Below are 21,638 nucleotides of genomic sequence, written 5' to 3'. Positions count from 1 at the left end.
TACGGTAACAAATAGCCAGACAATTGATTTTCTAACGAACTACGATACTTCCTGTGGGATCATAGGATCGTGGTGTTTATGTTTTATTAGTCTGTTTCTAGAGGCGTTTCTACACCATATTCTCCTTTATCATACCATTTTATTGCTGCACTGTAAAGTGATTTTGTGAGCGCCGTTCTAAGTTATAAAATGTCATACAAATTGTGTTTGTGTTTGACGTATATTCTGGGCAACCTTTATTAAGCGGTCACGGTCTCAGAACAGGCGTTATTTTTTTGCGTTTTTCAGGCAAACGCGAAGCGCGAGTTAAGCGCGACGGGAGAGGCGCATGCTTCGCGCTCGCCTCCGCTCGCCTGAAAAACGCAAAAAAAAAATAATAATATAATAACGCCTGTTCTGTAGGCTAACCTGTATTAATTAAGCGGTCACTTGGCCATTTCCCGAGGATGACCGCTTAATTCAGCTTCGACTTAATTTCGTCGAGTTTGGGACAAATATTATTCACTGTAGTTGCTAGTAAGTAACAAAGCAAATTGGGAAATGACAAATGTCAACAAGTAGATGTTTCAAAAATATTTACAATTTGAAAACTGGATGAATCGAAATGTTAAGAACTTAATTAAGCAACCATAAACGGCAACGTTAACGAAAACCGTCAATTGAAAACAAGTTTTCAAGCTTTACTTGAACTATCTCGAGATAATTCTAATTCGTTCAACTTATTGCACAATGTGGCTGGACTAGCTGGGAACAGTCGATTGGTAGGAACGACGTTGATAAGGAAAAGGCTCATTTGTATTTACTTTCAACACATAATTTACACATGCGTCGTCGAAAACCCTCGTCAGTGGTCCCCGTGTTTGTTTTGAATCTAAGACGACTTCATGGAACAATACGCGTAAAGTAACCTTAGATCCCAGACTGTGTCCCGCATCACCGGACGGTACTGCATCTACGCCCAACTTTACAAGCGTTTTGTTGGAAGAGTCTCTATCAGTGTAAATAACAACGTCGAGTTGAGTCGAGTCCGTTTTCCTCACTGATGAAGCTCTTCTGTGCCTTTCATATTCCGCGATTCACCTTCAGCAAAACTGATTACCGACCCGGCGACAACCGCGTGTGTAAAATGTCGTTATATTTATTACCGGCCTCAGCAAGAGGCTCGGTTGTTGCATGTAAACAATTCCAAGAGGTTCTTTTTTGTGATACGGTGAATGCTCTATCAGCCCGAATCTCCTCCCCATGTAATAAAGCCCCCCTAGTGATTCAAACCATGGTCAGTTGGTCTTGAAATTTAACTGAGTTGTTTTCAATGTTAGGGAGTTTTATTGTGTTGAGGTAAAAGTTATATTGTGCTTCTGACAGTTGCAATCCATTTCTAGTGTGTTTCAGCTAGTCGCGAGGTAAAACGTTAGAAAAGCCTCTTTACGTTTTGCGTAAAACTCGGGATTTCAAACAAACCCTACCCCGCTCTCTAACAAGACCCCTTCCCCCGTTTTTGAGACCTGAAAAAAGCAAACCCCTAGTTGCGCTTTACGGAATTAGAGTATTTCAAAAGCTTTTTGTTAAAATTCATCAAAAGAGGCGGTTAAGAAGTCATTTATTTCCAAGATATATAAGTAGAGCTTTTTAGATCCCTCAATTGTAAAATCGGGAACATCGTTGAAAAAAAGGAAAAGATTTCAGGGCAATCCAGCATTGTCGATTTTTCCCCAATTCTTTTTCTTAAGCTTTGTTTGCCAGTCAGTAAACCACAACACATTTATTTTGCACCATCCTTCTTTATTAAGTTTTCAACTTAGTATTACAGACTTGCATCTAGCGAGTACTGAATTTGAGACCACTTTGGAATAAACATGTCAAGCGAAACCGCCAGCATAATCACTCGGGCGCCTTATTTCTCCTAGCCCCTTACAGCCCCTTATTTTTATTATAAAGGTTGAGGTGCAGTTGCAATTGCTACCTTTGTTTGGCGTCATGCAAAGATTGGCTCGCTCAAATTAAAAACGCGCCAAAGTAGCAGTGAAAGCTGTACAGGTAAACTTTAACTGGGGAAGTTGGCCATGGTCCCGCGTCCAACGTAATGGCGTCACCAGCCTTCAGGTTAAACACCCCACCTGCATACAAAGCACCTTCGCTGTTTCCTGGTTTCAGCAGCGGCTGAGTCATGGTAATGATTTTGTTGTTCACGCGAACATGAACTCTTCCATTGTTGTGGTAGTAAATTTGAGCGTAAATGTAGTACCGTCCGGAGATGGGTACAATTAGTTTTCCATCTTGGTACTTCATGCCGCCTGCAATGTGACTGTGAGGAGCGCTAAGAGACCAGTCTTTGATCACTAAAAAAAAAATTTAAAAACATAAAGGCTTACTGTGAATTTTACACCTAATTTGGGTTGAATAATGGTGATCCAAAGCCATTATCTTCATTTGACTAACATAAGATAGTCTCATGAAAAAGCATCCTTTTATTTTCAGTTGCTCACCCAAAGTCCTCTGCGTAAATTTTAAGTTTTATAATAACTCCAAATTGTGCAAGATAGGCATCGTTGATGATGATAAGTGCTCCTTTTTGCATGGACAAGAAATTCGAATCTCCAGCAATTGGTCTGGAGTTAATTATAATTTCAAGTTTTAGCTTTAGGAACATACTCAGTTAATGGGAAAATATATGCTGTTATACAAGGCTCTGGAGAAACTTTTAAAATTACCTTTTCCGGACCTATAAGCTGTTGCTTTTTTGTTGACACTCTCGATATGAGCAGATGGTTTGTTTGGATCCTAAAAAGAAAAGAAAAGAAATATGTTGTTGCTACACATTGGCCGTTCCATTCCATTGAGGTTTATTGTTTCATTGTTGATAATAGTTCATTGACATAAATAGCTCTAAGCAAATCTTGCTGCTTAAACTTAAAATTCTACTGAACTGCAGAGAGGTACATGACCCAAACTTGGACTTCAACCTGAAAATAAAAGTTTCCCGTTCAATCCTCCTGATTCCTTTGCCATGAATTAACGTTCTGATCATGAACCAGAAATTGTTGCTGCTTCAGTCTGGATTCAACCGATTCAACGATTTATATGAGAGCTACCTTGAAAATGCGCTAAACACAATCAGTCCAGCACGGAATTTTTAGCTGAAATCAAGTTTAAGGCTATGCAGAATGTTAATTAACGTTTTATACCTGTAGAGAACATTTGCAAGGTGTTCCGCTTTCTCCTTTTGCTCCAGCATCCCCCTTTTCACCCTGAAATGGTATATTTTGTATACATGGGTGAGAGAATCGCAATTTAGTGTAACAGAAAACAGCTGCCAGCTTTACATACTTTAATTTGGCTCCATTATAGAAGAAAATAATGCTTAAATCATAAGATTCTCAGCTTTACCTTTGCGCCTCCATTTCCGTGAACATTGATGTTGATGGGGCAGTTTGGAGTGGCACAAATGTTCTGCTGCAAACAAAGAAGGCCAGTTTAAAAATAATTATTCCCTTCCTATCGCGTCGTTAAATCAACGATTGAAGTCGCGCTCCTAACAGAAATTATCTGAACTAATAATGAGACTGAACTCTCGACGACCTTTTTTTAACAGTCGGTTTTTGGGTATTTTTAACCAACTCAGCTAGTCCATGTTTGTGCGGCAAACAAGCGTTGAAAAAATAACCACAACAATCATCCTATGTATTTGCGAAATTATTATTTTTCCAACTGAAGTAGCTAAACAAGAAGTTAAGCGATTTACTGAAATGATGGCGAAGCCTTGTAGCTTTTGTTTGAAATACAAACTTTAGAAAGAAATGAATTGACTGAAAGCGACGAGTTGAACTATGCTGAAGGTTTCGTTTGACAAGAAACATTTCACAGGACGATTGCTCAACAAAAATTCTACGGAAGGAAGTTTTATTCTACTGTCGAGTCCAAGCCAATTTTTTCATGCCAGCACTGTTTCAAAGTGGAGAAAGTAATCTGACTAGGTGCTGAACTTAGAAATCTTAAAATAATTTTTTGGATTAAAAGAAACAGTCTAACAATCAAACAGGGTCACCCGTGATTGCAACAAGAGCATTATAGCAAATTTACAATTGAAATGTTTTCTCCTTGTTCGTGGAAAATTTTTTCCCTTTTCAAAGCATATTTATGTAAGCTATTACATCCGTTGATATGTTAAGTTCGGATGCCTAGTTTGCTGAAAATTTAAATTGTAGAAAATTTTAGGAAACGGCATCTTATTCCCGGAATTTTCTGGCTGTTGTTGATTTAAAGAAAATGGTAGCTGACCTTTTGTCGCGGTTTTAACGACAGTCATATTTGCCCCTTCCAAAACGAAAGAAATTTATTTTCCAGTCGGTTACGAAATTTTAAGCTGGCAGTTTGCGAAGAAAAACTGAAGACTTTCTTTGCGACCAAATCCTAATTGCTGAGGCGGTTAGCTCTGCTAACCGAACAGACATACACCGAAACGAACCGTTGTGTGCCGTTCAATTTTTTGTAATCCAGCTTACTTGGTTTCCAGAAGTATTTCCCGCTTGGCAGAAATACAAGTTGGCACAAACCATAGCAACGAAGATAAAAACGAACTTGATCATCATGATTTCGATAGCGCTGAATTTTTAGAACTCTGTGGAGTCACAGATCATAGAAGAATTAGGCCCACATGGAATACGCGTGTCCAATATGAATCGAAATTGTTAATTAAGAGCAAGTAAAAACAAGCACTGCCTTTGTTTATTCTAAGGTATGATGCAATAACTTATGACGAGGCATTCATGTTTTTTTCAAATTCAAGGTCTTGAATCTGATATCCTTCGTGTAAAGGAATTCACGATGCGAAATTTTTTCACCCTTCAGTCATGGTCCTACCCTAATCCCAGAAACGGTTTTCTTCCTTGTTTCCTCAAAAGTCGTTGTCGCCGCTTAGTGGCTCAATTTTGTTTGAGGAGAAAGAGTTATTAAAGAAAAGGATTTTACAATCTTGTACATCTGGAACGGTTTATATTTGTAATCATATCGGCGAGTATTAAGAACTCCTGGCTGTTCATTTTCAAGGCATGAATTGCCCGATACACCGCATTCAGTTTGGTAATCAGAAAACACAGTATATACTGGAAAAGAAGAAAGTTAGTTTAGCACTATCTGCAACGATACCCGAGGTTGTTCTGTGGATTATTTAATCCAAATAGCAATTGTTATGTAAAACAGAAAGAAACTGTTTTGCACCCCAAATACAAGAGTAAACCTTGCTGTAATGTTTGCTAATAAGGTATCGGCAGGCAAACGTTATGACAGCACGCCGAATGAGTGTCGAATAACGTCGAATAAAAATATGTTAAAATAGAAAATATCGGATACCGTCGGGCATCAGAAAAGAGGAGAATAACATCGAATAAATAATACTTCGCGATTTCTTAGTCGCTTTCTCACACCCGAACTCTTGTATCGTAATTTTCTACCGACTATCTCGAACCCCTGCTAGTTTGTATAAAAAAATTCGTTCCCTTTATTAAGTACCCTGTTTCCATGCGGATGTTTTATTTCTTCTTAAACAAAATTGAACCTCGAAGAGAGAAAAACACTGCGGCTCGTTGTCGCCGCCGGTTGTCGTTTCGCGGCTCAGTTTTTGTTTGAGGAAAAAAAGGAAGAAAACCTCTGGGAGCTGGACATTTAGGACCAGGGCACAGTAACTGGGAAATAGGGCGAATTTTATTTCTCTGTTCATATGGGAAATTTCAGCCCGGTTACCGAGATAAAAAAAAGTCACGATTCTTCGCTTTGGCCTTCCTTTGAGCGTTTGTCGAGATCATCTCTCAACTGTGAAGCAACCACAGGCGCGAACGTAGATACATCGTCCATTTAAAGTTGTTCTAACCCCATTTGTTTATCAGCGTTGAAATCAAGGCTTAATAGGCATTTTCGAGTTGTCCCGGTACCCGGCCTGAAGTCAGTTCCGTGTGCGAAAGATATCTATCCCGGTTACCCGAGATTGACTGGGCTAGCCCGCCTGCTCATGTGAATACATCGGATTTTTTACAAGGGAGACATTGCTGAGACGAGATCTTGGTAACCAAGCCAGCCCGGTTGACTGGGCTCACATGAAGAGGCCCTTCGATAATCATTTTTATATTTACACCTGTAGTTGCTTCAGTCTGGCAGCTGCCTAACGATTTCGACAAAATTTCGAAGCAATGGGAGCCCAAAGCGAACAGTCCCCTTTTTTTATCTGAGTAACTGACTTGAAATTTCCCATTCGTCCTGCTAACCGGGCTCATAGGAAGCGGCGATAGAGAAATTTCGGCAAGATTTCCGCACGGGCTGGCCCGCCTTCTCATACGAAAACATCGACATTTTTACCGAGGAAATAGTGGTGACGCGAGATCTGGCCGGTTTCATATGAAGAGGTCCTTACTAAGTGTGAACGACTGAAAATATTAATACATTACTTTAATATGTTTATTACTGTTGTTTGTGTCGTCGAGGGCGACCATTAATTCAGCTCAGGTGCTCACTCACTTATCTTTACACCGAGTCTTTTGTGTGGCGTCACGGCCAGGGTGGGTCCTCCTTAGAATTTTCGGGGGGTGGGGGGGGGGGGGGGCGTGGCTCGGTTTCCCCAAACTCTGACCCTATTTCAGACCAAAATATGTCACTTTCCGGTAACCTTTTTCAGACCTGGCCTCTCAAATCCATACCCATTTCTGCAAAATCCATACTCATTTTTATACTTCTGCGCCAAAATGGTTAAAACCATGCGTAACCATTTTCGGACCAAATTGGCACAAACGCCATATCCTTCAGGCGCCGACCTCCTGGACGTCACGGGCAGGCGGTTATAGGACAAATTAGCTAATAAAAATGCATTTTCATTTGTGCATAATTAAAGACACCAAATACAAAGAAACAAACAAGGGAAGCACGCAATAAAGTCACGCTTCATTGGCAACGCGACATCGACAACACACGTACGTTCACCCATGCAGTTTAGTGTAGCACACCACAATCAATCGCTGAATCGAATCAATATTTGAGCTTCAGAAGTGCTCAAAGATTATGGCGTTGAAGAGCAAGCTCGCCGACGTTCACATCCCGGAAAACATTTCGTGGAAACAGTTCGTCTTTCAAAACTTTTTAAACTACGGCGACAAGACCGCCATTGTGAGTATATTGCTTATTGCTTCGGAATTTCAGCGTTCTTGAACTTCACATCGCTATGATCCTTCGAGTATGATTCTCCGACATCTGTCGATAGCATTTTTTCCCTACCATTCGCTCCCGTCGAACGACAATTAGTTTTAAACCAAGAACAGTCCCGACAATGGAGACTGAAAACACATGTCGAAAAATCACCACTAGAACAGGGAATGGTAAATATATTTGACATTTAAACTTAACAATCAGTCGGCAATGAAGTTTCTGAAGCCGACTATATTGCATTGGGCCTTCATGTGGCATGGATTAAATGATATCTGATTTAAAACGGAAAGAACTCCGTTAGCTTTAAGGAAGACGCTCATTTGGTGGCAAAGTTTTTCAGAGTTTTCGGCCATTTAATCTTGCCTAAATACTGTAGTCGATTTACTGATTAATCGCTGTTTGTATGTTGCTATGACAATTCTGCTGTATCCCGCTGTCAGAGTTGATTTTTGTTGTAAACTTCAATGTCATTTTTCGATTCAACGTTATTAACTCCAAGAGTGTTGAAGAACCAGCTAACAGTGCTATCTCAAGTTAAGTTTCCCATGGTAATATATCAAAACAGGCGAAGTAGAGACTTTTCGTTTTTCATTCGAGCGGTCACACTTCATGATTTTATTTACATACAGGGTACTTAAAATCACATTACAAGGTACAAAGGTTGTACAACGATTTGACAAGATAAAAGCGAAATCTGTCTTTTTATCTCTCTCTCTTGTTCCAGATCAGGTATTGTGATAAGCACCAAGACAAATAAAAAGCGAATGAATGCTAGAGACGTTAAAGTCGTCTAGACGCATTTAACGTCTGAGACGTTAAAGCCGTCTGGTATAAAAACGGGACGCATAAAAGTAGACCTAAGCTCAACTTCACTCCACTTTCTGCCCCGAGACTCCTTCAAGTTCTTCTCGGCCGCCATGTTGTTTAAGCGCTAAGCCTCGATTTCTAACTCGTGCCAGTCGTCTGTGCACGAGTCAGGGCTAAAGGCGTCCCAGTAAGGGCGTCTTGTTTTTATACTAGACGCATTTAACGTCTGAGACATTAAAGTCGTCTGTCAAGTGCGTCTACACGACGCACTTAACTAAAGACGTTTAAGTCGTCAGACGTTAAATGCGTCTGTCTTATTGACCGTTTTTATACTAGACGTTAAAGTCATCTCGAGACGACTTTCACGTCTCAGACGACTTTAACGTCTCTAGCATAAAAACGGCAAATAATATGACTCAAAAGTACATCAATCGATTTTACTGTAATTGGCTGGAATATTGTCTAAATTCTAAATTTTATTTTTAAAATTGGAAATAACATTCGAGTGTGCTAAAATTAGATTATTTGTGGCCTATTTTTGCTTTTAAATTTTCAATTTTCCGCACGTCAACATTTTGAATTTTATGACGTCATACGGTTGCCGCTATTGTTAGCAGAAGAGAGCAGAAGTTCTTTTGTGTGAAACGATTGGACAACTGTATGACGTCATGAAAATCCAACATGGCGGCGCCCAGGAAATTTAAAAGCGAAAATAGGCGATAATCAAATCCTGTTTTATACAACACGGAAATATTATCTCCGTATTTTTCAACGCAATTTGAAATTAGACTGTATTTTCAACAATTTAATGTCAATTTATGTCGAGATTGGAGGTTTTCTTTAATACTCTCGTTCGCTTAAATAACAGTGCTATTATCAGCTAATAGGGGACGTCTAACTAAGCGTAACTAGGGATCTAGCACTGTACAATGTATAAAAATTATGAAAGATTGTCTGAAAGGAGGAGTCCAAAAGCAGTGAAAAGCGCTGCATCGCCAAGTTTACTGAAAACTGTCATTAATTAAGGAAAATTTATTTGCGCGAAGGATATTTCAGTGCACAATAACCAGGACAGCTCATATCTGAATAAAGAAGCGCCAGGCTCTAGTTGACATTGTTTGTTTATTTCTCACGTCTTTTCCTTGCATATTTTTTGTACTTTAAGTTGCGTGAATCATATTAGATGGTTGTAAATAAAGGATGAGACTTTACGTTTAGTGTTCAAGGGGTGGGGTGGGTCAGGAGTGTAACCGATAGGGGACTTCTTGTCCTGTTGTTTTTGCATCTACTCAAGTGTTGGGCAAATCTATAAATAAATTATTATTCTCATCTCTTGCTCTTTTCTATCATTTTAGATCGACGGACCAACCGGTCGTTCTTACACTTTCCAACAGCTAACAGTGCTGACGAGAAGATGTGCCTCAGCTCTCACAAAGAAAGGCTTCAAGAAAGGCGACGTGTTCGCTATATTGCTTCCCAACTTGCCAGAGTATCCGATAATTTATTACGGTGTGATTTCCCTCGGAGGAATAGTAACAACAATGAACCCTCTATACACAGACGATGAAATAACACACCAGCTTCAAGATTCAAGTGCCAAGTACATCATAACGATACCACTGTTTGCAGAGAAGGCAAGGCAAGCTGCTTCGAAAGTCGCCATCGAAACAGTTTACGTCGTCGGCGAGGCCGACGGCTGCGAACCGTTTTCGACCTTACTCGCCGACGATGGCGACGACAGCACGAATGATGTCGAAATTAACCCGAAGGATGACATCGCTTGTTTAGCCTACTCCAGTGGGACCACTGGTTCTCCCAAGGGAGTTATGCTGACTCATTATAATCTGATCGCGGACGCTTCTATTGTGACGCATGAGAGCTTTCTGTGGATCAACGAAAACCCTGTTGTTCTTGGACTGTTGCCGTTTTTTCACGCCTTTGGACAGGTTAACGCCTTGTCATGCGCACTGTTAAAGGGAGGAACCGTTGTGTGTGTGCCAAAGTTTGAGCCAGAGTCCTTCCTCAAGATAATGCAAGAGTATAAGGTTTGTACATTAAAACTTATCCGCCGGCAGCGCAATACATGATTATTAACGAATGATAACTTTTACATGCACAAGGAAACGGTGAGGCAGGTGCAAAGAAAAATAACACACTCTTGACTTTACTTCGCAGGTTTCTCACGCGGCTCTCGTGCCTTCCACTGTGTTGTTCTTAGCCAAGAGTCCGCTGGTCGATCAGTTTGACTTGTCAAGTTTGAAGGATGTGACATCGGGAGCAGCTCCGCTCGGTGAAGAACTATCAAAGGCCCTTACCCAGCGCATCCCGTCAATAAGCTGGTTTAGACAGGGTAGGAAGTGCACATATACTGAACATATAAAGAGTTTTTTTTTTCTTGGACGCTGTGATAGAAACAGCTGTAAATCAAGATAGCTGGTGAAAATAGCTTAGCTCTGAGAAGAGCTTGATAGTTCAGTCCGCCGTCTATTTGCAGCTACTTTAGTTAAATCTGTTTCTACATATACGGTACGCCGTACGTGACTTCTTTCTCTTTTTAAACTGATTAATATTTTTGTTTCCTGTTGGATAGGTTATGGCATGACCGAATTAAGTCCTGTAAGCCACGCTACGCCCTGTGATAACATCAAATATGGATCTGTTGGGATCCTGCTACCTAACCTGGAATGCAAGGTAAGCAGATTATATATATAGCGATGATAATAACGACGATGACAATGGTGATGATGACGATGACGATGACGATGTAGGAGATGATGATGACGATTTTGATGATCAAGATATCAAAGGCAGCCAAAGGCGTTTGTTTCACGAACCTTTGTCACACCGTTGATTCTAATCAAAGGTGTTCAAAGCCAACTTTTCGTACAGTGTGTGACAGCGATGTTGAAGGCAAAATTAGTATAAGAAGGAAGATGATTGCGTGACACAAAAGCAAGTTACAACAAAGGCTATTTATGTTGCTACGGTTTTGTAGCCTAATTTTTAAAACGTAGTCTTAGCAATAGGTTGTCTGATTTCCTTTTCAGGTTGTTAATACCGAAAATGGAACAGAACTTGGTCCAAATGAAGATGGAGAAATTTGCGTTAGAGGTCCAACTGTAATGAAAGGTGAGTATAAGTGACAGAGGCTCGCTCTTAGCTCGATCTATCAGTTTTTCTCACTGGAATGCCAAAGAAAATGTTTGAGTCTTTCATGTCACAAATCTTTCTATGGTTACAACTTTCATGTCAATGTTCGCTCCTGTCGATTTGATCTTCGCTCTTAGTTTTTATTGATTGCAAGTTCCGCGCGGTAGAAGTGTGATGTCTTAGCTTACCCTAGCTTTGAAAATCCATCCCCCTCCCCCCAAGCAGACGCTCTACCGATTACAAGTTTTTTCCCTTGATTGCAGTCCTTTTTACCACTATCCGTTGCCAATTTCAAGCAGCCCTATTACTCATACATGAAATAATTACAAGTGCACATTAAATACACCCTTTCAGCGCCCCTCTTGTTAACCTATGCATCTTAAACCATGCTAGGGTACCTGAATAACCCAGAAGCCACCGCGCAGACAATTGACAGCGATGGCTGGCTTCATACGGGAGACATCGGACATTACGATGAAGATGAACACTTTTACATTGTTGACCGACTGAAAGAGCTTATAAAATACAAAGGATTTCAGGTATTACATATGTATGTTTTTCTCTTTTTCCTCTGAGACGTATTCTATACCGACCTATACGACAGTAGCAGACCCAGAGTTTTTCTAGAGAACATCCCAGCTGTAAAGGGTGCGATGATCCCCCAGTTGAGCTTTGAAACCTCATCCGCTTAAAGCGCTTATTAGGGTCCAGTTGTTCAAGCCTTACAACGTTAGCGATTTCGTGTACCAGCTGTTCGTGCGCATGCGTTGGCCTCATTAGAACGCATTAATTTTGTATTCATGTATTCAAATTTGAGGTAATGTAAAAAGAACCATACAATTCATGTTAAAATTAACAAAATTAATATATTAAGTAGTTAGTTACTTTACTTTATTACAAATTAACAGGGAGACAATATAAGCTAAACTTCATTACGAAACTCTTTTTTTTTTTTCATTTTTATCAAAGATGCACATTACGCCATTCAGTCCTCGTTTAACATACCATACTGTCAAAATTGTTAGGTACCTCCAGCCGAGCTTGAAGTCCTCCTTATTACCCACCCGGCCATAGCAGACGCTGGTGTGATCGGAGTCCCGGACCCAAGAGCTGGGGAGTTACCAAAAGCATATGTGGTGCGAAGGCCAAATGAGGACGTTACTGAAGAGGATATAGTGAAATTCATTGAAGAGCGGGTGGCACCCCATAAGGCCTTAAGAGGGGGCGTGGAATTCATCGATCAAATACCAAGAGCTTTGACCGGGAAAATACTGCGTAAGCAACTAAAAGCGAGGATGGCGGCTGAGTTGCAAAATCAGAAGGAGGACAACAGTAAGGCGGAAGAGGGAAATGTCCTTAAGAGTAAACTCCCTGACGTAGAAATCCCCGACAACATTTCGTGGCCGGAGTTTGTTTTCCAGCATTTCGAAGAGTATGGAGATAGAGATGCTATAGTAAGTATTGCAGACGTAGGGAGACCATATCGAAAGGTAGAGCATATAAAAGGTATAGCAAGACTCAAGAGGGCTAGCATCGGTTTCCCGCACTTTCGAAATTCCAGCACTTATGCTTTGATGGATCCGATACTACCACTTTTTATCAGTTTATGCAAGAGCAATGGTATCAAAAAACTTCCTAATCATTGGTGAACAAGTTATGGTCGGTTTCTTGACATAAAAGGTTACCATAGTAATGGTATAATTACTTATTAATTAGGTTTAAGTTATTGTAACTCATTAAGGAGCTCGGTGACCCCCTTTTTATTATGGAACTGTGATCAGCTTGTTCAGATTCAACGTTTTGCAAAGTTAAAAAATTAAAACCGTGGGAAGGAGTTAAGAGCCACCTTAATTGTTTTTTTATTATTTTTTGCAGAAAGACAGTGCAACTGAGAGGTCATATTCATTTCGCGAGCTCAAGGATTTGAGCAGACGATGCGCTTCAGCTTTAAACAAGAGAGGCTTCAAAAAGGGGGAGGTCTTCGCCTTATTTTTGCCAAATTTACCTGAATTCCCGATCGTCTACTTCGGCGTTCTGCAAGCCGGGGGAGTGATCACGTCCGCTAATCCTCTCTTCACGACAGAGGAGCTGGCCACGCAGCTTAAACAAGCTGACGCCAAGTGGATTCTTACTGTACCTCAGCTGGTACATCGGGCGAAAGAAGCTATGCAGGAGCTGGGACGAGAAAATGTTTTCGTAGTGGGTGACGCCGATGGATGTGAGTCCGTTTCAATCCTGCTCAAGGACGATGGTTCAAGCTTCCCTGCCGTTTCTATCAACCCACAAGACGACATCGCTGTGCTTCCTTTCTCAAGTGGAACAACTGGCCACCCCAAAGGCGTGATGTTGACTCACTACAATCTCATCTCGTGTGGTTCGATCATGCGCGGGAAAGGCTGCCTGAGCTTTGACGAGACAACAGTGCTGCTTGCGTTTCTTCCCTTCTTTCACAGTTATGGCATGGTGGCTATTATGTCAATGGGACTATATTCAGGCAGCACTATCATATCCATGCCTCGTTTTGACAGGGACAAGTTCCTCCACGCCCTGCAGAGTTATGAGGTTGGTACTGTAGACAATGGATGGTAAATGGTTGGGCTGTCCCTCACAATAGTGTTTGAAACATGAAAAAATGTTTTCCAAAATGTTTAGGATTAAAAAATGTCACGAGAAAACAATTCTCAATAGCTTCCACTGGTGTTTCATCCCCCGGCTCAGAAGTTAGACTCATTTGAGTTGACTATTTAACTTGGGTTAAAAGCTTAAAATACGTTTTACATATACAACCAACACCAAAATTCAGTCCAGAAAAAATTGTAAAAAAACTACAAAGAACGTCATAGCACCATTGATATAAATGCAATTTACTCTGATATATCAATAAATACAGTGGAATCCCAATTCTTCGAGCCAAACATTGTTTCTCTTGGATTTGCTTCGGTCAGATCAGTTTATTCTCGATTTCTGGAACTCCCGATTTTCAAACCAAATTCATTTTCAGTCTAGTTTCCCTAGGAAATTCGAAAAATCGGTATTCCTTTGTAGAACCATTTTCACTCCGTCTTTTTTCAAAGCGTTCGTGCTATCGACTATCGTAGTGCGCCGATTGTTTCCATAGCAACAATACGGGAATAAATATGCAACAAGATGGGTGAAGAAAAATTGAAAAATGTAATGACAAAAGTTACTTTCTTTCCACTTCCCGCTCCCTTTCTTATTATGTTTATTTATTATTATGTTTCCTTCTGGGTGCCTTTTGGAAAGCTGCCGGCTTTGTTTACTTTCTGGGACTCCCCCAAAGTACGCAGAGACGCCACTACTTTTGCACGCCTTACGTGCCTACGTCTTTTCCTTAGGTAACACATCTCCCCGTGGTACCCCCGGTGGTGTTGCTGCTGGCAAAGCATCCCGTAGTTGACAACTTTGACTTATCATACCTGACAGAGATTACTTGTGGGGCGGCTCCCTTGGGAGAGGAATTGTCCAAGGCTGTTATGGACAGATTGCCTTTGTTGAGTAGTGTGAGGCAAGGTAAGTGGACAATAAGGAATATTCATACTGAGTAAATCAGCCATATTTTTTTACATAGGATCACTGTAAAGATTTGTTATATTATATTCAAGTCTTTTAAGCCGCGGCCACACGAGCGATTTTTTGCACGCGCAGGTGATGCGATTTTTTAAAATTTTGTCGCGTCGCCAGCGCGAGAGGGTGGCTACACGAGTGACAAATTCTAGCGAGTTTGGCGACAAATTGAAAGCCGCTTGAATCGCATACTTCAAGAGACCTGGCGCTATAAACAAACATGGCGGACGGCCCTTTCGGACGAGGATATTGTTTTATCGCCTATTTACATTCTTCTTCTTGACGATAAAAAGCAAACGAAGGAAGAAGAAAATTAAGAAAAGGTCAACGTGGGTCCGTCCGTGGCTTGCAAAGAGAAAGGAACAAGGATTTTACCATCAACTTCTGACGGAAATTTCAGTCGTTGATATTTCGGCGTTTCCCGAGCTATTGCGGATGACGAGGCTTAGTTGCAGGGTGGATATCTCTACTATTTTGTCGCGAAAATTTTCAATTCTGGCGACTTTATCTTGCGATTTTTTCACCTGTCGCGTCGTAAGTTTGAGGGTGGCTACACGTGCGATTTTCATCTCGCGCTGGCGACGCGACAAAATTTGAAAAAATCACATCACCTGCGCGAGCAAAAAATCGCTCGTGTGGCCGCGGCTTTACCAATAGATGTTTTCAGTATCGGCTTTCTCAAGCAGAAATCTATTTCCTTTGGACATTATTGTGCAGATATTAAGTTAACTAACGTGCGCAGCTAGTTGGAATGTTCGGGCGATATAAATTTAGGTGGCGGAGCTGGTCGCTTGCGAGCAAGCTCTCTTCGCCTAAGACGGCATCGTTATTTTGCTTCTTACGCCATTTCCATGGCAACATGACGTTTTATGAACAAGAATTAAAAACTGAGAATTGTTTATTTGTAGAAAATTCGATTAGATTTCTTCTATCATTTGTCTGTAACAATCTCTATATAGATTTTAAACAGAGGGATCTCTGAAATTTCATTGTTTAGCGTTTTTACGTTAAATTCCTAATTATTTGAAATTTTTCTGTTGAAATTTAGATATTTTGCAATAGACCAATTTCCTGTTTTCTGAAGTATTTCTCTTCCATAATTCATGAAATAATAATGTCTGGTTCTGAAGAAAATAGGTCCTTTCCTTGAAGCCACAAAAGGAATCTGGTTTCAACCAAGTTCTGACGACGAAGGTAGAAAACATAAGGTTACATTAGTTGCGTCGTGACTTTCTCTTATAGATATTACAAAAGTTTCCCCGAACTACAGCTCTCCCGAGGGAGAAAAAATAGCACTTTTTTATCCATATAAAAAGAAAAAAGATTGCCTTTTTAAGCGCCATGTTTGTTTTTCTCTGTCCTTGAGCGCGCGCTGAAACACGTCATCAGCTTTCACCCCAGAGCGTGGTCAGCTGTGTTAAGCCACCTTAATTACTGCTTTTTCCATACCAGCCAGGATTTCTAGAGCATTTTTCCTGGCCTCTTAAGCTTTCCCGATACCGTATGTTGTCTGCAGTCTGGAAGTCATTTTATTCCCTTTACCACCCCTGATAGGTTATGGCATGACAGAGCTCAGTCCAGTATGTCACATGACCCCTGCTGACAACAACAAGCATGGTTCTGTGGGGTTGCTATTGCCCAACTTACGCTGCAAGGTAATAGACTCTCAACTTTTGAGTTTGGTTTTAACGGGAAACCTTCACTCTTGAATACACTCTAATTTCAAATTTTGTTTGAAGACATGGAAATAATATTTCCGCGTCGAATAAAACAGGATTTGATTATCGCCTATCTTCAGTTTTAAACTGCTCGGGCGCCGCCATATTGTTTGACTCAAATTTCTGCAAGGCTGGACTGCGTAGAAAACTTAACACGACAGCGACATGATAGAGACCAAACCGAGAATCAACAGAATGCGGCAACCGTGGACAGCTGTTTCGAGCTGGTTGGCTGTCGTCAGCACGGTGTAGCACAGCAAAAAGTAGAACACCAACGTGAGTCGAGTGTTCTACCAAATGCACGTGATAGCCGATTTCGGATGGGCCCAAATTCAGACATCTGTTCACGTCATAGCGCGTGACTACGAACAATGAACAAAAGAACTGAAATATCATGTCGCGGTCGAAATAAGTTAAATGAGGAAAGTAAAACTTTCCTTCATAAAATCACAGGCGTCCCAAGCTCACGTTTAGAGAAAGCGAAAAATTAATTATCTATTTATTCATATATGCATCACGGTTTTGTGTGTTGGAACGTGACCTTTCATCTTACGAGGTGTTAGGTTACATGAGAACCGTTGAGAATTTGAGCGCTTTATAAGACGTTGTATGGGGAATAGCCTGCGAGCAAGCTCTCTTGGGGGTGGGGGGCGGGAGGGGGAAAGAGGAGAGAGCTTGCAACGATGTCTCAGGAATTTGAATGCCGCCCCCAATACTCCCCGCGGCTCCCTGCTGTCATAGTTGTCAGAATTTGGCCAATCAGCGCAAACTGGAAACGATAGCAAACGTAAACAAACACGTGAAAGGTACAATGTTATCAGATACACTTCGAAAGACGGGAATCCTTACTGACAAAAACTATAGTTTCTCTGATCGAGTATGTCTACCGAGTGCCACAAAAATCAGAAAATTTAGTGAAGGATTTTACTTAATTATGAGCACACTAAATGCTTAAAGCCGATTGACCAAAAGGTCGAAGTCACAAATGTCGTCCCAAGGGTCAAGTGAATCTTGCCGACTGCAGTGTCAACGCCACGAAACTACTGGACATAAAAAATGTCGAAAACTTGACACGGTCCGGCCAGGGAAAAAAGAAGCAGTCCAAGGAAATCGTAAGGATCTCAATTTTGCAGCCGGGTCTCCGAGAACGAGGACGCAATTCTCAATATCGACAATGTGGTTTCATTGGAACACTCAACTCGTGTGAAATTTGTGATGTTGTGAACGAGTAGCAAAGCAGACGTGAGAGTGCCAGATCAAAATGAAATCATTGCGCTTCTTAAGAACGTTTCCCTAAAAAACTGACAGTTCGCTTCTAACGCCGTACCGAAGCACTCGGGATTGATTGAGAGCTTTAATTTGGGGCGTAAGCTGAAAGATGTTCATGTTTTTTTTTCGGCTGAGCCAAACACCAAACAAAAGCTTAAATTTGGCTGACCGTGACTCTCCATCTGAAATATCGGCAATCGCGAAGCGGCAGGCATCCCCATTCTTCTTGCTTCTGCGATCAAGTAATCGATAATGATACTTTGCAATGGGCAAACAACTAACATAAAATTTGTTTGATGTTAGACTTTAGACTTTCAATTGCTGCAAAGGGTGAAATATCAAACTTGTCCCAAATCTCGTAGGTAAAACTGCAAGAACATCGCTACTTTGAAGTAACTCATTGGCAGCTTGACTTTGCTCAGGTTTCAATTCCAGAGAAAACCTAAGTTATTTAGAGAAATTCTCGCAACCTTCACAAATAGAAACTCCGCCACCATTTTTGTGTTGTCAACACGACGCACGCGAAGAACAATGACGTAAGCACCAAATTCAATATCCACCAATCAGCATTTTGCGTTGAAAAATTCAACGCAGAAATGAAAATTCCTGAGACATCGTTGCAAGCTCTCTCCTCTTTCTCCCTCCCGCCCCCCACCCCCAAGAGAGCTTGCTCGCAGGCTATATGGGGAACAAAATATCGTTCATTTAGAACGTCTTATGAAGGAGAGAACAGTGGTGGCATAAAAAACCCAAAACAACGAAAATAACGAAAAAGCACAACGGACACACAAGAGGTGAGTTTTTTCAATCATCTTACGTAAAAAATGAGGATATTTTAAAGTATTTAGCGTTCTAAATGAACGATATTTTATTTCCCATACAACGTCTTATAAAGCGCTCAAATTCTCAACGGTTCTCATGTAACCTAACACCTCGTAAGATGAAAGGTCACGTTCCAACTCACAAAACCGTGACGCATATATGAATAAATAGATAATTAATTTTTCGCTTTCTCTAAACGTGAGCTTGGGACGCCTGTGATAAAATCTGAAATGGTGGCGCGCGGAAACTTAAAAATCGAAAATAGGCAATAATCATATCTAGATTTTAGTAACCTTGAATGCTATTTCCACTTTTCAAAATAAAATATAGATTTTAGACATTATTTTCAACAATTTAACGTCAATTTGTCGTCAGAGTGGAAGTTTATTTTTAAGTTTATTATTGATGTACGCCGCAATTGCGAGCTGTTTGTTTTAATTTCGCTTTAGCTTTGGTTTTGTTTCACTGCTCTCTATGATTGTTTAGAAAAGTTCGCGCCATTTTCTCAAACGATGGAAAACCAAACCAAAACCAATGGTGAGAGCGGTTTTCCATTCAGAAGGATCCCAAGTCATTCGTGTTTGCCTTGGTTTTGCTTCACTTCGCCCTGTGATTCTCTGACAAAATTCGCGCCACTTTCTTGACCAATGAGAAGCGAAACGAAACCAATCGTGCTTGCTGATTTGTCAGAGTAATTACTATGGTTTTAACCTAACGACACTTGATTGAAAACCGCTTTAAGATGGTACATTAACTTCCTAATCTATAATATTTTGCTTAATTATCGTCTTCAGGTTGTTGACGTGGAGACTGGAGAGTCTCTCGGCCCAGGTCACGACGGCGAGATTTGCATCAAAGGGCCTACAGTCATGAAAGGTAAATATCAAGACTAAAACTAGTACTAATCGAAGGTTAGAGAGCTAGTGCGTTCGATGATCTCGATTCCAGGCTCTCTCTCCTTTGCCAAGTTGGGGATGATATCATCTGCCTCTGCAAAATCTGCGTAAGATGCCAGATACGCGGCCGGACCAAGATCCATTCATTCACGCTCCCATACAATCTCGACTCCAATCAATTAAGAGTGCGTTCTTTCTACGTCACACGTAATAAGACATGAGCATAAAATAATGGTTTCGTTCGTAGTTCTATCCTACTACTGCGCAAAGTAACTTCAAAAATCTATACCATATTATAACAGTGTCGGATCCAGCGTGCGGGGAATGGGGGGAGGGGGGGGGGGGGGGGCGTCTGGTGCTCTCGAACGCTCGATTGCTTCCCTTCATTGAAACCAAATATCTCACCGGTCAGCATCTGAGCCCTATGGGCCTCGCTTTTGGTGTAAAAAATAAAGGGGGAGGGGTGGGTCATATATCATATTTTATTTAATGGTTTGAGCCGTCTTTTCTTAAAACACCGGTTGGCCACACATGCAGAGTGCATATCTAAGCTTATGTTACACAAGAGTTCATGAGTTTATAAGTTTATAAGATTAGTATCATTACCATTTCCAGATCTAACCCCTGCAGAAATTTATCTTTTAAAAAAAATGTTAATCAAGCTCAAAACAACTCCAACACCTCGTTGCTTGTCGCCACACTTAGCTATGTCGCTTGAGGAGCGAAAACGTTCTCTTAGCTATTATATAACATGACGAGTTGTCTGTATTTTTTTCAGGATACCTAAACAACCCGGAAGCTACCGCTCATACAATTGATAGCGATGGCTGGCTTCATACGGGAGACATCGGACATTACGATGAGGATGAACATTTCTTTATAGTTGACAGAGTTAAAGAGCTCATAAAGTACAAAGGGTACCAGGTATGAACAGTTAAGTTTGGTTAGGCTTTTTTAATCCATTATTGCTCCTTTGCCGGTTTGTTTTTCGATTTGTTTGTTTGTTTGCAGTTTCAACTCGCCTTCTCGTAAACTAATGGTAATTTTGTCGGTATGTCTACACCGCCATTTAATTGATCTACGAACGTAGCAATGGGAGTAGCTCTCATGCGATAAAAGCTACCATAACGGACCTTCTTCGCTTGTCCCCAGGGAAATTCTCACGTTCTCACATCGTGTGTGATTTTTCCCCCCTCCCCCACCCCACCCGGTGGCACACGTCAGTTTAAATTTTCCAATGAAATCATCCTTAATCCCTTATATCGTCAGTATTTTATTTAAGGGGTCGAAATCGTGACGAAAGTGGTTGTAGTAATAACCGTCATTTTTCCAATAATACAGTCAAGGCCGCTATACAAACAAGCTGCATTTGTTCGCGAAAGTTAGCTGTACATTCTGATTACTGGCTAAAAATTGATCTACTTTCTACGTTTTTGACTTGACTTCTACATTCTGTTTTTCAGGTTCCACCCGCCGAGCTCGAAGCGCTTCTTATTTCTCACCAAGACATTGAAGACGCAGCAGTCATCGGGGTCCCGAATCTGGAGGCCGGCGAACTACCAATGGCGTTTGTCGTGCGTAAAGCTAATTCAACCCTTACAGAAAGAGACGTGGAGATATTTGTGGATGAAAATGTTGCTGCCTATAAAAAGCTGCGAGGTGGAGTCCAGTTCATCGATGTAATCCCGAAGTCTTTAAGCGGCAAAATTCTGCGCCGAGAATTGAAGGATAAAGTGAGGGAACTGCCCACTGTCCAGCAGTCCGCAAATTCAAATCGTAGCTTCCGCCGGAAGAGTGTGAAGCAATCCGACAGTGCAAGGGCCTATGGAACCTCCGAAGAACCGCCTCTCCGGATCAGGAGACAGTATCAATCAAAATCTCAATGCTGTATAATCATCTAAAGGATAATTGCGAATACACAGTCAGCAAAGCGGCAAACTATGTTGGCAACGACAGGAAAACAAGTCTACTCGTGTATAGGCCTTATCACGGTTTTCGGAACTTTCCATACATTTCCCTGTATTTTTTCCCGCGAACTATTTTTAGTAGCAGTTCACGGCTGGTTCGCTATACAGACAAATGTATGGAAAGTTCAAAACACGACTCGACGCTTTCTGTCACAGCTACATCCCTCCAATTTTGTTCTTAAAATCCTTTTCCTAGTGCCAAAAGTTTCTAATTCACGAATTTTTCAGACGCGATG

The 21,638-nt window shown here is 41.1% G+C and overlaps 3 protein-coding genes across 6 annotated transcripts in view; 2 read left to right on the top strand and 1 right to left on the bottom strand.

Annotated features, from left to right (window-relative positions):
- Positions 1 to 1,767: 1,767 nt before the first annotated feature.
- Positions 1,768 to 4,653, bottom strand: LOC146478400 (uncharacterized). Of its 3 annotated transcripts, none has more exons than XM_085111928.1 (5): positions 4,503 to 4,653; positions 3,388 to 3,450; positions 3,186 to 3,248; positions 2,712 to 2,781; positions 1,768 to 2,339 (listed from the first exon to the last, which is right to left on the bottom strand). In XM_085111928.1, exons 1-5 carry the CDS (start codon positions 4,587 to 4,589, stop codon positions 1,996 to 1,998), a joined length of 627 nt encoding a protein of 208 aa, XP_084968054.1. In that variant the 5' UTR covers positions 4,590 to 4,653; the 3' UTR covers positions 1,768 to 1,995. The 3 variants fall into 3 exon arrangements, with proteins under 3 accessions (XP_084968054.1, XP_084968053.1, XP_084968055.1); XM_085111927.1 differs by having other exon boundaries at positions 3,388 to 3,453; positions 4,503 to 4,652; XM_085111929.1 differs by lacking the exon at positions 3,388 to 3,450 and having other exon boundaries at positions 4,503 to 4,652.
- Positions 4,654 to 7,044: 2,391 nt separating this feature from the next.
- On the top strand, positions 7,045 to 12,219 carry LOC146478399 (uncharacterized). Its single transcript, XM_085111694.1, has 7 exons — positions 7,045 to 7,149; positions 9,351 to 10,040; positions 10,171 to 10,345; positions 10,586 to 10,686; positions 11,043 to 11,124; positions 11,539 to 11,684; positions 12,115 to 12,219. The coding sequence occupies exons 1-7, from the start codon at positions 7,045 to 7,047 to the stop codon at positions 12,217 to 12,219; spliced, it is 1,404 nt and encodes a 467-aa protein (XP_084967820.1).
- An 83-nt stretch (positions 12,220 to 12,302) lies between these two features.
- The window catches only part of LOC146478398 (uncharacterized), a 9,757-nt gene continuing 421 nt past the window's right edge, over positions 12,303 to 21,638 (top strand). The window contains exons 1-7 of one of the 2 annotated variants that reach the window (XR_014865108.1): positions 12,303 to 12,599; positions 13,021 to 13,707; positions 14,502 to 14,676; positions 16,285 to 16,385; positions 19,334 to 19,415; positions 20,214 to 20,359; positions 20,899 to 21,407. Coding sequence is in view for 1 of the 2 variants with exons in the window: in XM_085111912.1 (XP_084968038.1) it covers positions 12,441 to 12,599; positions 13,021 to 13,707; positions 14,502 to 14,676; positions 16,285 to 16,385; positions 19,334 to 19,415; positions 20,214 to 20,359; positions 20,899 to 21,336 (1,788 nt within the window). In the remaining variant the exon portion in view is untranslated. Of the gene's footprint in view, positions 12,600 to 13,020; positions 13,708 to 14,501; positions 14,677 to 16,284; positions 16,386 to 19,333; positions 19,416 to 20,213; positions 20,360 to 20,898 lie in introns of both variants that reach the window. The other variant, XM_085111912.1, reaches the window with a different exon arrangement.

This window comes from Pavona decussata, unplaced genomic scaffold, assembly GCF_977016875.1.
Source record: "Pavona decussata unplaced genomic scaffold, jaPavDecu1.1 SCAFFOLD_64, whole genome shotgun sequence".
NCBI lineage: Eukaryota > Metazoa > Cnidaria > Anthozoa > Scleractinia > Agariciidae > Pavona > Pavona decussata.
The sequence above is the reverse complement of the archived record's forward strand: the minus strand, read 5'-3'. Positions and strand labels throughout refer to the sequence as shown.

What these genes read in the sequence shown, in the direction of transcription:
- LOC146478400 (XM_085111927.1), bottom strand. Translation starts at nt 4,589, where the DNA reads ATGATGATCAAGTTCGTTTTTATCTTCGTTGCTATGGTTTGTGCCAAC. An exon ending in ACGGAAATGGAGGCGCAAAG is followed by an intron (nt 3,249 to 3,387) that starts GTAAAGCTGAGA and finishes ATACCATTTCAG; the next exon opens with GGTGAAAAGGGGGATGCTGG. An exon ending in AGCTTATAGGTCCGGAAAAG is followed by an intron (nt 2,340 to 2,711) that starts GTAATTTTAAAA and finishes TTTTTTTTTTAG; the next exon opens with TGATCAAAGACTGGTCTCTT.
- LOC146478399 (XM_085111694.1), top strand. Translation starts at nt 7,045, where the DNA reads ATGGCGTTGAAGAGCAAGCTCGCCGACGTTCACATCCCGGAAAACATT. An exon ending in TACCTAACCTGGAATGCAAG is followed by an intron (nt 10,687 to 11,042) that starts GTAAGCAGATTA and finishes TTTCCTTTTCAG; the next exon opens with GTTGTTAATACCGAAAATGG. An exon ending in TAAAATACAAAGGATTTCAG is followed by an intron (nt 11,685 to 12,114) that starts GTATTACATATG and finishes TTTTTATCAAAG; the next exon opens with ATGCACATTACGCCATTCAG.